The 15,890-nt window shown below is 39.8% G+C and overlaps 1 protein-coding gene across 2 annotated transcripts in view; it reads right to left on the bottom strand.

The window, feature by feature from the left end:
• The window catches only part of Cpeb4 (cytoplasmic polyadenylation element binding protein 4), a 63,821-nt gene extending 49,135 nt beyond the window's left edge, over positions 1-14,686 (bottom strand). For both annotated transcript variants that reach the window (XM_059270251.1, XM_059270252.1), the window contains exon 1: positions 12,147-14,686. In XM_059270251.1, the coding sequence (XP_059126234.1) occupies positions 12,147-13,271 (1,125 nt within the window). In that variant the 5' untranslated portion in view covers positions 13,272-14,686. The remainder of the gene's footprint in view (positions 1-12,146) is intronic.
• Positions 14,687-15,890: the final 1,204 nt, after the last annotated feature.

Here is a 15,890-nt window from a genome sequence, read left to right as displayed (position 1 = left end):
CACATTGGTTTCATTAGCTATTTGGGGGTGTGGTTTGCATCTTATTATCCTTATTATGATCCTGATGGGTACAGTCCACCTCTTAAGTGAGCTACAAGAAACGGTTTAACTTTCCTTATAAAGAAAGGGGCTTGTTCTCCAGACTGAACATTTCCAAACTCTATACAGCATACATCTTAGCAATACAAATCGTTCAATTTCAACAAATGGGCAGCTGTTCTTGAAGAAAGCAAGTGGTTAAAAGCAAACAAAATAACGAATCTGGCACCTAGACTGTCACTATGATCTCTGGCATCTATAATCTGTCATTTTAGGCATATCATTCTTTTTTATCCAACAACATAGAATACCTGACTTCAGATATTTATTAATAATGTGTCTCCTCTCAAAACTGTTGCTCAAATGCCCTATAAGTCTTCTCTATTTAAAAAGACAGGTGAAGCACATGCTCATTCCTTTTTAGTTAAGAGTCTTAGATTCCTTTTAGTTAGATTCCTCCTGAGTTAAGAATCAAGTCCTATCATTAAAGAGCTATATAGCATATCCTGGTCCACATTAGTTTACCTGTATAAAAAGTGTAGCAGTATGATCTCAGATTTATACTTGAATCTTGGTGTAAAACATCAGTACCTACCATTTGTTAAACATTCTGGATTTTCTTAAAAATCATTTATAGAGGGAAATTATTACCTCTATCAATTCCCTAGGACTAGAGACTCTCAAGGCAAATTTCCTCATGTTTCACTCTTATTTAAGGGGATATCCACATTCACTAGAAAGAACAACAGAAAGCATCCCATTAGATAGTTTGTGCGGGATGTTGTTTTGTGCTCACAGAGTATCTTCAGACTAAATTTTCTCATTGAAATATATCCCATGCTAACCACTACTACCACCACTCTTTATTGCCCCTTTTTATAAACCTGTGTCCCTGTGTTTGGGTGCTACCAGACTGGTATGATACACAAAATAGAATTGATTGAATACAATCAGATCATTAAGAGTCCAAGGCAAAATTCAGCTCGCTACTTTCTTCATTCCCTTTTTTTTTTTTTTTTTGGTTTTTCGATACAGGGTTTCTCTGTGTAGCTTTGTGCCTTTCCTGGAACTCACTTGGTAGCCCAGGCTGGCCTCGAACTCACAGAGATCCACCTGGCTCTGCCTCCCAAGTGCTGGGATTAAAGGCGTGCGCCACCACTGCCCGGCTTCATTCCCTTTCTATGATCACTTTCAGCCTGCTCTTAATCCATATCAGGCTGGGGAAGTTTCTCTTTCTGGCTTAAATTTTCCCTGGTGAAGAGGGGAAAGGAAAATATTTTGGTTCAAAAGGAAAGTCTATGCCAGTGTGTCAGCTGCCAAAACAAATAGGAAGCTTGAAAGTTCTGGGAGAGCTCATATTTAATCAATGCTAACTATGGGAGTTTTAATCCAAGATTTTCCAAAATATAAACATTCTTCTTGGATGAAATGCTATTTGTGTCCACAAATCACAAAGAGGTGACTGTACAGTTAACCTTCAGGACTCTACTTCCAAAAGGCCTTACACTCCAGCACAGAGTAAGCTTCTTTGCTTTGAGTCCCTCAGCACTCCCATGCTGCACCAGACAGACAGGCTGCTGATTATCTCTCTGGATAGGACTGCACGCTTCCTGTAGCACAGGTACAGCATGCACCAAAAAAGCAAGAGGCTGTCTTGTTCCTCCTGGCTCTGAGCTGCATTTCTCACACAAATTAATCTGCATTAGTTTCTTACAAGTACCATATGAAGTCACTAACTGTTGTTATTCCATTTTAGGGAAAAAAAAAAGCATAAAGTCACACTGTAAGTGGTAGAGTCAAGCTTCAGAGGTGAAGTTTAAAAATTTATTCAAGTAAGTCATATCATAACCTAGAATGTTCATTACTAACATGTGCAAGGTATAAAATTCTTTGTTGTGTCTGCATGGCCTGGATGCAGGTAAGTGTCAGGGGTGACATCAAAGAGGTAATTACAGATGTGAAGAAGAGACAAGGTAAATACATTTACTAGCACCTCACATTTCTTTGCCATCTCTCTTCTAAGTCAGTACTTTCTCACCATAACACCTTCAATGAAGGTAAAGAGTTCTTACTTAGGCTACTAAATAATTCTAACAGAGCTCTAAACTATAGCTGAATCACTCTGATCATCGCTCCATTTGGTTCCCTCATGAACTGATAAATCAGAAGATCTCTTCAAAAAGCCTTTAAGGAAATTGCCTTTTATTTCCCCTTCACTAAATGTCATGTGTACTTACGCATTTTGATTATTATAGAATCTTTAAAGTTGTTTTTTAAAAAAGAAAACTTGTTGCCATTTATTTGAATTAAAAAAACCAAACTGGCAATTTAGACTCCATTAGTTCAATGGAGTCCCTTCTTCTTGGCTATTTAGTCATTTTGACCTTGTTGGAAGAAAGAAATAGTTAAAATCCATACAAGATTTGATTCCAAATCTCTACTTACTGGATAAGTGATCCTGGCACTGTAATGTCACTGAATCTTGATTTCACACACACAAAAAGAAATACATTATCTCTGTAAAATTGTGACAAGGGGCCAAGAAGATGGCTCTGGGGTGAGGGTGCTTGCTCTGCAAGCATGGGGACTCAAGTTCAAAGCACCCACATAAAAAGCTAGACATCCTGCTCTTAGGGCTCTTTCCCTTCTGTTGGGTTGCCTTGTCCAATGTGGTATGATGGTTTTTCACTTTATCTTATTACATTTTATTTTGTCATGTTAGGTTGTAATCTCTTAGAAGCTTGTTCTTTTCTGATAAGAGACAGAAAGGGAGTAGATCAGAGGGGAGGAGAGGTGGGGAGGAGCTGGGAGAAGCAGAGGGAAGGGAAACTGTATCAGGATATATTATATGAGAAAAGACTATTTTCAATAAAAGGAAAAAATAAAATCTAATGTCCACCAAAAACTAAAATTAAAAATCTGGGCACAACTTCATGTGCCTGTAACTTCAGCATTGTGAAGTAGAGACAGTCAGATATCAGGGGTTAGCTGGCCAGGAAGCCAGGCCAAAATGGTGAGGCTTCTTGTACAGTGAGAGACCTTGTCTTGAAGACATCCAATGTCCTCCTCTGGCTTCTGCATGTGCACACAAGGACAACTGCACTGCACCCTCATATGCACACACCCACACCAACAGAAAACCGGTGAGAAGTAAAGGAGACATGGCATGTGACAGTGAGGCACAATGGCTGGCAGCTGGAAGGCATCCAGTGAACATCCCTGCATGCCTTCCCTCTGTGGCTTTTTCTATATGAAAAAGGAGTGTGAAAGGCACATTTTAAGAACAGGTTATTGGCATATCTGAACAACGTAGCTCTTCTGTGCTTTACTATGGCCGGTTTCATTCAGGTTATCATAAGCCAAAACTTCTAGATCCAAAAATATCACTGGAGATGTTCTCCTATCTAACAAGCTATTCAACACAAGAGGCCATTGGTTTAAGGAAAGTAAACAAAATTTAAACGCTGCCCTGAGAGACTGAGTCAGGTCACAGACACACGAAGACCCTAAATAGCTGTCAGAGTTCCTCTTCTCCATGTCTGCTTGGCCAGTTCAGGGCCCAGTCCTGCAGGAGAGGGACCGCAAACCCAAAATACACTTTTTATGCCTAAGCTGAGACTTCTGTTTTATAACTCTTAACATCTCTTCTTTTTTTGTGACCCTGACAACAATGACAAAAAGCAGTCAGTGCTCAGTCTCTACCTAAAAAGGCTACCCCATCTTTATCTCTCTCTGTACAGTCTCCTAGGCAGAACACACTCCTCAACTCTCAAGTAGAAAACAGAAAGTTACCAGACTGTACTCTTCACGAGAAGGCCTTCTCTTGCCATAGTCAAATATTTCTAGCCTACAATCCATCAAAAACAGTATATACCTATATATTGGAGAGAGATGAATGAATAAGGTTTAATACACTACACAGGCTTCCAAAAGACCCCCCAATCTCTGAATTCCTTTTAAAAAACAAAATATGAACAGAAAAATAATCCCCAATGCACAGCCCTGTCCTGTTCTTTTTAATTCTTTCCAGAGATCATACCCACAATTCCACAGTAGCCTAGAATTAGAAGAAAGCCAAGATTAAAGATTGTACTCTGTTAGTGGATTTTCTAGTCAGCAGTAGCTGATTTGATGGTTTAGCTGGGTTATTTGCTTTTTTTGATGGCCCAGAAAGAGATGAAGCGACCAGTACATGTGGGAGCAACACCAGGCTGAGCAGGGAAAACAGGCTGAGCAGGGACGACAGAAATGTGAGCCATCAGTATCTTTAAAAGATACTTGGAAGAGTCTTTGTGTACCCTTTAAAGACTCTGTACCTTTGAAAAGTGTATACTTTTACAATGAAACCCTACCACGTCTAGATATATGGCAGAGAAGAGTTCTGAGGTGGAGGTGAGAGAGGAGCCAGTGACAGCCAAAACCAGGTGACTACTTTGTCTAGTCAATGTTTAAAATTTTCCATAATAAAAAATTTAAAAAAATATATGGGGGAGAAAACCTTACTTAAAAAAGGGGGAAATCACCAGTCAGACACTATATTTATTGGTGGTCAGGAAAATAAAGATTATTATGTAGCCTGAGTCCCACTATTATTTATGTTCAAAAATTTTATTTTTAAAATACTTCATTTATAAAAATTCTTTAAATTAAGTTCAATTATCACATACTAGTCATGCAATGATTTCCACATTTAAATGACATTTATTTTAGTGTGTGTATATGTGTGTATGTGTATGTCTTGTGTGGGCATGCACAAATGAAGATCAGAGGACAATCTGCAGGAGTAGGCTATTTCCTTCCACCATGTGGTGCTCAGGAATTAAACTCATGTTGTCAGGCTTGGCCACAGGTGATCTCACCTGCTGAGCCAACTTGCCGACCCTGACTAATATTGCTATTGAAAATCTTGTTTTCTTTTAATAATAGAATCTTCTGGAAGACAAATATTAGACATATTCTGATTTTACTCTTAAATGGGCCAGAGAAAAGAAATGAGAAAAAGGGGAATAATCAGGAAAAAGTAGCATGCTTGTCCTGGGTTATATGACTAATAAACAGCAAAGCCATATTTAGAGTCCAGATCTGATCTGTCATAACTAAGATTGTTTTAGGGGTAAAAATGTTCTTGAAGTCTCATGGACAATAAAGTAACAGCAGATGTTTTACTAGCTAGCACTATGAACCTACTAACTAGATGCATCCCTGTAGGCTTCCTGAAAGAACTATTATTTAAATTGTTACATCACATTTTAAATACAAGTATGGTTTTGAAATACATAATATCAAAGGATTAACTATACCTTACTTTAGTTGTAGAAAAATGATTGGGGGATATAAAAAAATACTGTGCAAATTCAAATTGTCCAAGCCCAGTATAGCACAATATGAGAATTATTTGAATAACTTAAGGCTGAAGTTTAATAATTCAGCCCATAAACATGAGGCAGGGCAATATATAGTGATCAAGTTTTCTTTGAAATAAAGCAGGACCAGAATTCTGCTATGCAGAGGTTTAAAGTCTGCCTTTGGTGATACCATTTTGTCACAGAGTGTAAGTTAGTAATGTATACAGGTGTACAAAGTAGCTTATGTAAGAATTTATTCACAAATTTCCAATTTGGACATTTCTATTTTATTAATAATGGTCACATTTACATATCACTTCTGTTATACCTACAGCTGAATCTGTTAGTTTGCCTTAAAGTTTAATCAATTAGATACTGAATTAAAATGGAGTTAAATTAATAGGTTAGTTTATGATTTGCTTATAATGTTAAGAAAAAAATGCATGCTAAATATCACTCAGATATGAGCAAAGGTTAGAAAGAGATTATAAAATACATTATCAAATCATTGTGAGAGTCTTATACCTATTTCATAACATAATTGCTCAATAAATTTATGCTAAAAATTAAAATACAAAAATAAAACTAAATTATAAAATATATATTACACTATATACTAATATTATCTATGTAAATATAGTATTAAAAAGTCACACAATATCCAATTTACTTAAAAAATAATTTAATTATTTTTATTTTATGTGCATTCGTGTTTTGCCTGCATGTATGTCTGTGTGAGGGTGTCAGATCTTGGAGTTACAGACAATTATGAGCAGCCATGTGGGTTCTGGGAATTGAACCAGATCCTCTAGAAAAGCAGTCAGTGTTCTTAACCACTGAGCCATCTCTCCAGTCCACAATATCTGATTTAAATCTATGGTGCTATTTCCAACTTCTTATAAAAAGTCACATAATTTCTATTAATATATTGTTATTTTAATAGATAAATTTACTATATGTATCCTAAATTTAATATATCCATTATAGTATATAAAGTAAAACATGTTTTAAAGTTTTTTTCTTATTTTGAATAGGGTATCACTCTATAGTCCAGGGTGACCTGGGACTTGCTATAAGGCCCAGGCTGGCCTTGAATCTGTGATCTCCTGCCTCAACCTCCCAAAAGCCTGGGAACAACGTGACACCACAGGGCTTTCAAGATTATTTTCACTCTATCAAGGCAGAAAAGTCATAAGAAAAAATGAATTTAGACTGTAAAATTCAAACATAAGCCTAAGTTAATTTTAACAGTACTTTCACTATTTCTTTCCCGGGAGCACCACCAAAGATTATTCTCACAAGCTTACCCTAATGAACTAAATACCACCTTCCTAGTTTCAATTAGCAATAACCATATTCACTAGACTTGCAATAAGTAAGCTTTTCCTGATATGTTTCAGAGCAATTTGTTGATCATATTTCAAGGCTTCCCTGAAAACAATACAAAATAATGTTAAAAATTCTATGCTGAGGGCTCTTGCAGAGAACCTGGGCTCTGTTCCCAGCACCTATATGGCAACTCACAACCATCTATAACTCCAGTTCCAGGGGATCCAATGCCCTCTTCAGGTCTGCAAGCACTAGGCCTCATGAAGTATACAGACAGACATACATAAAGGCAAATCACTCAGACACATAAAATAAGAATTAATAAATCTTTTTTAAAATGAGGGAAACACAGAGGGAAAGGTTTAAAAAAAGGTCTACCAGCGGGGCGGTCATGGCACACGCCTTTAATCCCAGCACTCGGGAGGCAGAGGCAGGCGGATCTCTGTGAGTTCGAGGCCAGCCTGGGCTAGAGTGAGTTTCAGGAAAGGCACAAAACTACACAGAGAAACTCTGTCTTGAAAAACAAAACAAAACAACAACAACAACAACAACTACAAAAGGTAGTTCATTTGCCAGGCGGTGGTGGCGCAGGCCTTTAATCCCAGCACTCGGGAGGCAGAGGCAGGCGGATCTCTGTGAGTTCGAGGCTAACCTGGTCTACAAAGCAAGTTCCAGGAAAGGCACAAAGCTACACAGAAAAACCCTGTCTCAAAAAACAAAAACCAACAAAAAAAAAAAAAAGGTCTACCCCAGTTAGTTTCAACTCTATTAGGAAATAACAGACCTAGTTAGAAGCCCTCTATGAAGAGGAAGAAGTTATACTTCTTTGCCAGCATGTTTTCCAGTATTTCAATTTTGACAGAGCTAGAACTATCCAACACATATTTTACAATTCCAAAATTGGTTTCTTTCTAAGTCAAGCAAAAGACTTCCTGTGCAAAAATCTCTCAGAATCAAATTAAGAAAAGATAAAATAGAATGAGGTTGCATGTTATGATGTTTACTAATTCACCAAGACTTGTCACCCGAAGCACTGTAATTACTTTCTGATTATAAGCACACAGTGTGATACAAAATTTTAAGGACACTAAGTTGACACCATCAAGTAAGTTATCGTGGTGACAAGAATTACTTGTGTAATTAAGACAAGTTAATCCTGTGATGTTGTGTCTAAGGTAAGAGCAAATGGAGCACTAAGTAAAGTCCTGAATTCTCTCTCTACCAATCAAGATTGAGGGTAATCTTTGTGGTCACTTTCCTGGTTCTTAGCTAATGGAGATGGGATCATAAATGGAGCTTTAGGTAATAATATATAGACTAAGGAATTCTGTTCTACTTTTCCTGTAAGGACAGATCTAGGCATCACTCCAATAAGGTACTATATTCAAATATAATTACTGGCAGGCATCCCAATCTATTATTTGGTTTGGAAATTGGAGCTCCAGGATGTATTTGGCAGGACAGACAGGACTTATTTTCTCCTTAATGTAAGGGTCAAATCATACTTTAGTCACATGAATATGGGCCTTGTCTCTTTATTTTGAAGTCAGGACAATACAACCAAAAGTTACAGGGTTGAGAAATCCTATTATAGGAAGTAATAGAGCATATCTGAAAGCACCTAACCCATTCCTGATACATAGTAACTACTTAAAATTTAAAACAAAAGGATCTGGGTAAAAGCACTTGCTGCCAACCCTGTTGACCTGAGTTCAATCCCCAGGCCCCACATGGTGGAAGGAGAGAAATAACTTCTGTAAGTTGTCCTCTGAACTCCATGCATGCACAGTGGCATTGGCATGCACATATAAATACAATAAACAAATGTAATAAAAAATTTAGTTATCGACCTTAACATTATGAAGTTTAACATTTAGAGTTGATAAACAAATATGTCATATTATTTTTTACTTTTAAAACTCAATGAACCAACTTTTGTTTTTTAATGGAAAGCCTCATGTTGCTCAAGCTGGCCATGACTTCTAGACTCTCCAAACTGCCTCAGCCTCCAGAGCAGTAGCAAGAACTATATTGAACTTACAGTCAGCTTTTGGTCATTACATATAGTTAACTTTTTCCCTTTCATCTTACATGCTTCTGAGAGGAGTTCCTCTCACCCCCAACTTAAATCTATATTAGGATTTTGTGAAGACGTATCATAGTATAATGGTTAAGATCAAATCTTGCATGTGAATAATAATTTCCACCTCATAGGATTATTGAATGAATTAATACATACAAAACACAACATAAAAGGCAACTTATATATTATTAAATGTACATTAATTTAATGTGTCTGAAAACAGGATTCAAGTTATGCCTTCTCAATTCATACCATGACGCTTTAGACTAGGTAAAAACTCAGAAGCAATTTTTTAATATACCTCCTTGGTGGATCAGTTAGGGGGCTATTGGGATATATAGTCAGGCTCATAAATGTGGACAAAATGTTGAAAATGGACAAAGAAAAAACTGCGGAGGAGGTCAGGCAAGATGGCACACTGGGTAAAAGCTACTACCTGAGTTTGATCCCTGGATCCCCTTGGTGGGAGGGATAAAACTGGCCCCTGTAAGTGATCTTCTGACTCCCACATGTACATGTGTGCACACATACAAAACAAATAAAAATGAAAAAACCCTGGATACAGACAGAACAAAAACAAACCTGCAGTAAACAAATGTAAAAAACATTCTGGTTCATTTCTAACTAAATAAATGTTGCCCAATATTAGGCAAGTTTCAGATAATTTCTTTTTAATATAACAATGATATTCTGTTTGCATATGAATATTATAACCTCGTACTAAACCCACTACCAAAAATGGAGATAGGGAGCAGAAAACAATCCACTTTCTAATCTTTCCATATTTGAAAAAAAATTTTTTTATTTGGAGACAAGGTCTCACTATGTAGCCCTGGCTGGCCTTGAACTCACAGAGATCTACCTGCCACCCAAATGCTAGGATCAAAGGTGTGCACCATCACAACCAGCCTTTCTGTATTTGAACCAGGTTTACTGACCACCCTTTTTCTATCCTCAGCATAACAGACAAGAAAAAACAAGAGGAAAAAAAAATTCAGTGCTGGAAATCAAATTCAAGCCTTATACAGGCCAGACAAGTGTTCTATTACTAAAATCCCCAGCCCTCTGAAAGGGTTTCTAACAACAGCTTTTAGTATCAATCTTAGTCCGTCATTTAATCAATCAATTTAATCACTAAAGAAACTGATCCAAAGGATTCCACATGTTCAACACATCCTATCTGCACCACAGGGAGAAAACCTGACACACATATATAGATATTTTATTTCCTGAACTTCTCATTTTCCCCAAACAATTCTTTATCATAAGTTAGTAAGCTCAGAATGAAAGCGTGACCATGAGGTCACATAAATTTACTGTTAGTGTAACAAGTAGCAAATAAGAAAGAAAAGTATATTCAGTTCCCACACTGATCAATCTAGTTAAAAGGTATGTGTTTTTAAAACTTTATTTATTTTATTTTATGTGAGTTGGTGTTTTGCCATGGGTGTCAGGTCCCTTGGAACTGAGATTACAGACAGGTGTAAGCTACCATGTGGGTGCTGGGAATTGAGGGCTTGTAACCGCTGAGCCATCTCTCCACCTCCCAAGGTATAGGTTTTGTTTTGTTTTTATAATATATATTTTATTATTTTTTTATTTTATGTGCATTGGTGTTTTGCCTGCATGGATGTCTGTGTGAGGGTGGGTCTTGGAGTTACAGACAGTTGTGAGCTGCCATGTGGGTGCTGGGATTTGAACCCGAGGATCCTCTGGAAGAGCAGTCAGTGCTCTTAGCTGCTGAGCCATCTCTCCAGGCCAAGGTACTGGTTTTTTTAAATTAGCAATACATAAATAGTACATAAGTCACCTTTGCGTTAAATTGCTTGAAATTTATGCTCCAAGGAATACTAAAAACAACTTTTTAAAACCACTGTCAGTGTCTTGAACAGCTATTTATCTGTCACTACATAACAAATGCACTTCAGCTTGGATAATAATAATGTTTTCTAAAAGCAAAATGCCAACAACTTTTTGACAGAAAAAAACCCTTAAAAATAAAAAAATTTAACACTAAATTTGACCAAATATTTTAAGATGCCTTGCACCTGTATCCTTAAGGAGTGAAGAGATATTTATTTAATTCCTTGGACTGACATGGAGCTCTTTTAGTAAACTTTCACTTCCCTTAAACAGGAACACTATTTTATAATATGCTTTAGTCCCTGCAGAACTGTATCTAAAATAACCCTTTTGCTGTAACACATGTGTAACCTTCATGTACAAATAATTTTAATCCCATGTTTAGTTTCCTTATCTGTAAATGGAATAATTATAGAACTCACCTTGTGGGTTTGTTGTGAGGACAGGTTCAGTGTACCTTATTCCTTTCTATAAATTTTCTAAGGACACAGTAATGATCATACTCTATAGCATATAAAGTAAGTGTTGCAAGTGATGTTCAGCTAATCTGAAATTCCCTTTACTTTATTTCTGTGATATAAACTGGCTGTTCATTAGTTCAAAAACATCAAACAATGTGACTCCTACCAGATAAAGGATATACTAGTAGCAACAAAGACAAGTGATCTTTGCCTGGATCTATTTTTAGGAATGGTTTAATTATCTACACCCCTAGTGTTAACAATGGAAAATAAACAAGTGGGTGAAGGGCATCACATACCAAAAAAAAAAAAAAAAAAAGGCACAGCATTCTGAAATCAACACCTTCATGGTTTTCAAAAAGAAATGGTTAGCATTTAGAAGGCCCTGAGTTCTACACCCAGAACTGCAAATAATAGTAATAATGATTTTAAACATGACAAAAAAAAATCATCTACTGTTTCTCCCTAAGTAGTAGTCCTTACTAATACAAGAAAGGTCAGAGTTTGTAGAGAGATTTAAGAGGAATTGCTGAATCCATCAGTTCAGACTGCTCAGACTACAAGGTTCATGTCTAAATATAACCAGGAGGAAAAATGCAACCTAGTAGTTAGCTGGTTTCAGTGAATCCCTACCTTACAATGTCAAAAAAAGGTCATTTTTAGTTAGTTCCTTCAGATAGGCAGAAAACATTCACTAGTTTCCACAACAAAACACATATCTGCTACATATTACCATTCTTCCTCAAGCAAGAAGAAAATTCTCTTGTTAAACAAGAAAGGTATCATAACTAATTAGGGTATCACAACTACCTGATATCTGTAATTATAAACGGAAAAATTAAAGCCCAAGAAACAAGTGACTATTTTGTTCCAATTACACTCATTTGCTAAAATAAAGACTGGCAATCAACTCATTTTCTAAGATCTCTAATGTGAAAACAGACAATTCCAATTCTTTCATTCCATAGATACTCCATCACACAACGTCCTTATTCATCTTAATCTATTAACGGAACAACATCTTACCGGAAAAGGAAAAATGTTGTCAGCCCTGTTCAAGCTATCTTCCATCCAGGATTTGGGAGCAAAGGCTGAGCTAGGGCGAGCATACTTCTGGAGCTGAATATGATTGCTTGCAAAATTTTTCTTTAAAGGTGAGATGGAGTTCAGGGGTGTTATTCCACCATTCAGCCCTCTGCGGTGATCTCGGCCTTGAGAAGCTCCCCAGCCACCATATCCGCCACCTCCTGGGCTCCAGGAAGAAGAGGGGGTTGGAGAGGGACTCTGGTAGCTGCTCCATGGAGAAGGAGGTTTGTTAAGATTATTCGCCAAATGAGGCAGCTGGTTAAAAGCAGCATTTCTATGTGTGAAGGGTGGGGGGTGGGGACTGGCAGGAGACCTCCTTTGCTGCTGATGCTGGCTGTGATGATGCTGGAAATGGGGGTGATGAGGATGGTGCTGGGAGAGAGGCCCGATCTGAGGGGAGAAGCTACCACCAAAGCCAGGGCTCACATGATGGGGAAAATTTTGAAACAACAGAGCACCATTATTAGCTGAAGCGCCAGGGACCCCACCCTGGTGAAAGAAACTTGCATCTTCATTGATTATCGTGGAGGAAGAAGGTGCTATCGCTGCTGACCAGTTACTGAAACCAGTAAGGGAGGATGCACTAGATGTCAAGGGTTGGGTGGAAGTACCGAGGCCCGTGGCTTCTTGATAATCAAACCCTGTCAACACTGGTGATTCAATGCGTATTTTTTCTTTGCCATTGCTGTTTTCTGAAGAATTGTCCCCTGGATTTTCTTCAGCTTTTGCCTTTTCAGTTTCAGGCAGTATTCCAGCTTCCTGACCTGGACTCGGGGAGAGTTGTTGCTTTTCTAAAGGGTCTTGTTGTTCCTGCTGTTGACTTTTTCCTTTTTCTGACCCCAAGATCTCATCCTGAATGTTGTGGGTAGCTGGAGCAGGAAAGAGCCAAGCTGACCCCGCACTGCCGCCATTGGCAGCTGTGTTATTATTTATAAAAGCAGCAGGGTTGGGGGTGGCATTTTGGTGATGGTGTGGAGGCTGCAGATGTGGATGGAATCGGACTGGAAAAGCAGATTTATTCCCAGTATTGCTTTGCACTAGCACTCCAAACCCGTAATCCCCCATTTATTATTTTTAGGATCAGAATCTCACAATAAAAAAAAGGCAATCTAATGTCTCGAGTCTTTCCCCGCCGTATCTCAAATTTGTTTGTTTGCTTGAAGTATCTTATTTATAGCTAACTCAAAGATCACAGCTTAACACCCTAAGTATCTCTGATTTGGAATTCTGGTCTCTCTGGAAGGAAAACAACTAAAAAAAAAAAATCTCTTAAAATATTGATATGAATCCAATTAGGCTTATTTCTAGGCGGGAATAAAAAAGGAAAAAGGTAAAAATCAAGTCTTTGGTTAGTAAAATAGGCGCTTTCTTTTTCCAAAGGAAAATGTACATGAATGACATAAACACAGCTTCTCAAGCATCTATGGATATAGAAGAATAAGCATTGTGCAGAGTAAAAATATATATATATAAAATTTAACAATCACATATGGTCTTCCTCAGCAGTTTAGATTCACATAAAAATTAGAATAAGATTAAGGGGAGAATACGTTCTTTTCTTGGCAGCTTGGTTAAAAAAATCAGGAATAATTTAAGAACATTATATATTATATATTTATATATAGATAGATTATATTAGGTTATCTGGGGCGGGAGGTGAATTTCTGGTTGCCAAAGAGGAAATCAGCCTTGACTAAAGGAAAGATGATTGCAGGGAGGTTTCTGCTGTTCCTGGTCCTGTTTCTGTTCTTTTGTAGGGTGCAGTGTGGGCCTCTGGGACTGTTCCTGGGGCTCCGGGTGCAGATCTTGCTGCGTTTGCTGTTCTTGGGCTCCCCTCGGCCTCCTCTCCCCCATGAAAGGGGTTGGAAACACCCGTTTCTCCCTCTGGGGGGTGTCGCGATCAGGAGGGATTAGCGAGACTGGACAAGGGCGAGCTGGCGGCCCGGGGGTGCGGGGAGCAAGGGGGCGACCTGGAAGGTCCTGCGGTTTCTGCCTCTTCCCCTCTCTGCGGCTCCGGGATTTTTTTCCCTCATGGGACCCAGGGGCGGTTTGTTCAGTTCTCTCAGTTCGATTCTCCGCCGGGGGGAGGGGGGGGTGAGGTGAGGGGGGAGGGGGATGGACAAAAAGGAAAACCCCGCTACCGTAGTTACTCTAAAGGAGCAAGGCCTTCCCCTGGGCTCGCGCTCTCCTTCCCCCTAGACTGCTTTCAAACTATAATTTAGAAGGCTTTTGTTTCTCCTCACGGTTGCTGGGCCGCCGCCGCCGCCGCCGCCACTTTCCCCCGGTCCCGCAGTCCCAGCTGTCGTCGTTGGGGACTCCCCCCGGCTCTTCTTTTTCTTTGCTTCTTCCTCCTCGTCTTCCTCTGCTGTCGCCGCTGCCGCCGCCGCCGCCGCCGCCGCCGCCGCCACTGCCTCCGGTGCCCGGGTCCCGCAGCCGCGGCTGAGTCCTTCTCCTCAGGACCGAGCCGAGTGAAATGACAACCAGCTGGAAAGACCGAGAGACACTTCCGGTTCGAGGAGGGAGGGGCAGGGTGCTGCGGAGGCCCCGCCTAGCCTCCGAAAGACCAATCCGAAGCTACGATTCCGATCAGGCCACGCCTCCAGAGCTCAGAGACCCTCCCAGGAAGGTCTCTGGTCATCTCAGAGCCGCCCCTTCCGCCTGCGCCTCGCCCAGCGGGGCCGGCGCCGGAGCCGGGTCCGCGCACGCAGTGAAAGCAGTGTACCGCCATCTTTTTTGTGGGCAAAGACTCCTTCGAGGTTTATGTTCCCAAAGTAGGCTTCCCAGGAAACCCATAGAGAGGTGTTCGGAAGAGAACGGGCTCCTTGCATACTGAAACACTGAGCTGAATTGTTGGGGGTCGAAATGGCAACCCATGACACCGAGAATAAACGAGAGGCCTGCCCTGAGTAAAGGTGGGTGCCCCAGGCATCACGTGCTCTGGCCGGAGCTCCTCCCCAGAGGGAGGGAAGGGGAGGAGGGTTTTCCCGGCAGCTGTGCTGTGCCTAGAACTGCGTAGTCCTTATCCAGAATGTGCATCTCCGAAGGGATTCCCTTCAGCCTCCATTCCTCCACCCTCACCGCCTACTGTCCCATCCTTCCTTTGAGATGCAGATGCTGTAAGGCGTCCACGGCTGAGCCACTAACTCTGGGCTTTCTATCCCACCTTCCAAGCATAACGTAAGGTTGTTTGTAAAAACAAAAATCCAGTCACGGTCCTGTTCTACTTTTATCTTTTTTTAATGGCTGTCTGTTACCTGGAGAATAAAAGCCAAACTCTGTAGTTCAAGCCTTCTTGTCCTATGGCAGTAATCTTTAATGCCTTCTTTCATGCCCTTATCGTCTCCACTTGGCAAACCCTTTATTTCTTTTGAGGAGTCAGCCCCTAAACTACCTACTCTACCTTCTGAATTTTCTTTCACAGACGTACACGACCTTGCACTTGTACATGGATACAGCTCGTGCTTGTATAATGCATTGGAGGCTTATGTCTCTGGACTGGTGCTTGCTCTAAACGAGCAGTTTTCAGTCTGTGGGTCACGACCTCTTTGGTGGGGTTTGAATAACCCTTTCACGGGGGTCGCCTAAGACTATCAGAAAACACAGATATTTACATTACAGTTAGTAAAGTTACAGTTATGAAGTAGCAACGAAAATAATTTTAAGTCTGGGGGTCACCACAACATG

Source organism: Peromyscus eremicus, chromosome 8a, assembly GCF_949786415.1.
Source record: "Peromyscus eremicus chromosome 8a, PerEre_H2_v1, whole genome shotgun sequence".
NCBI lineage: Eukaryota > Metazoa > Chordata > Mammalia > Rodentia > Cricetidae > Peromyscus > Peromyscus eremicus.
The sequence above is the reverse complement of the archived record's forward strand: the minus strand, read 5'-3'. Positions and strand labels throughout refer to the sequence as shown.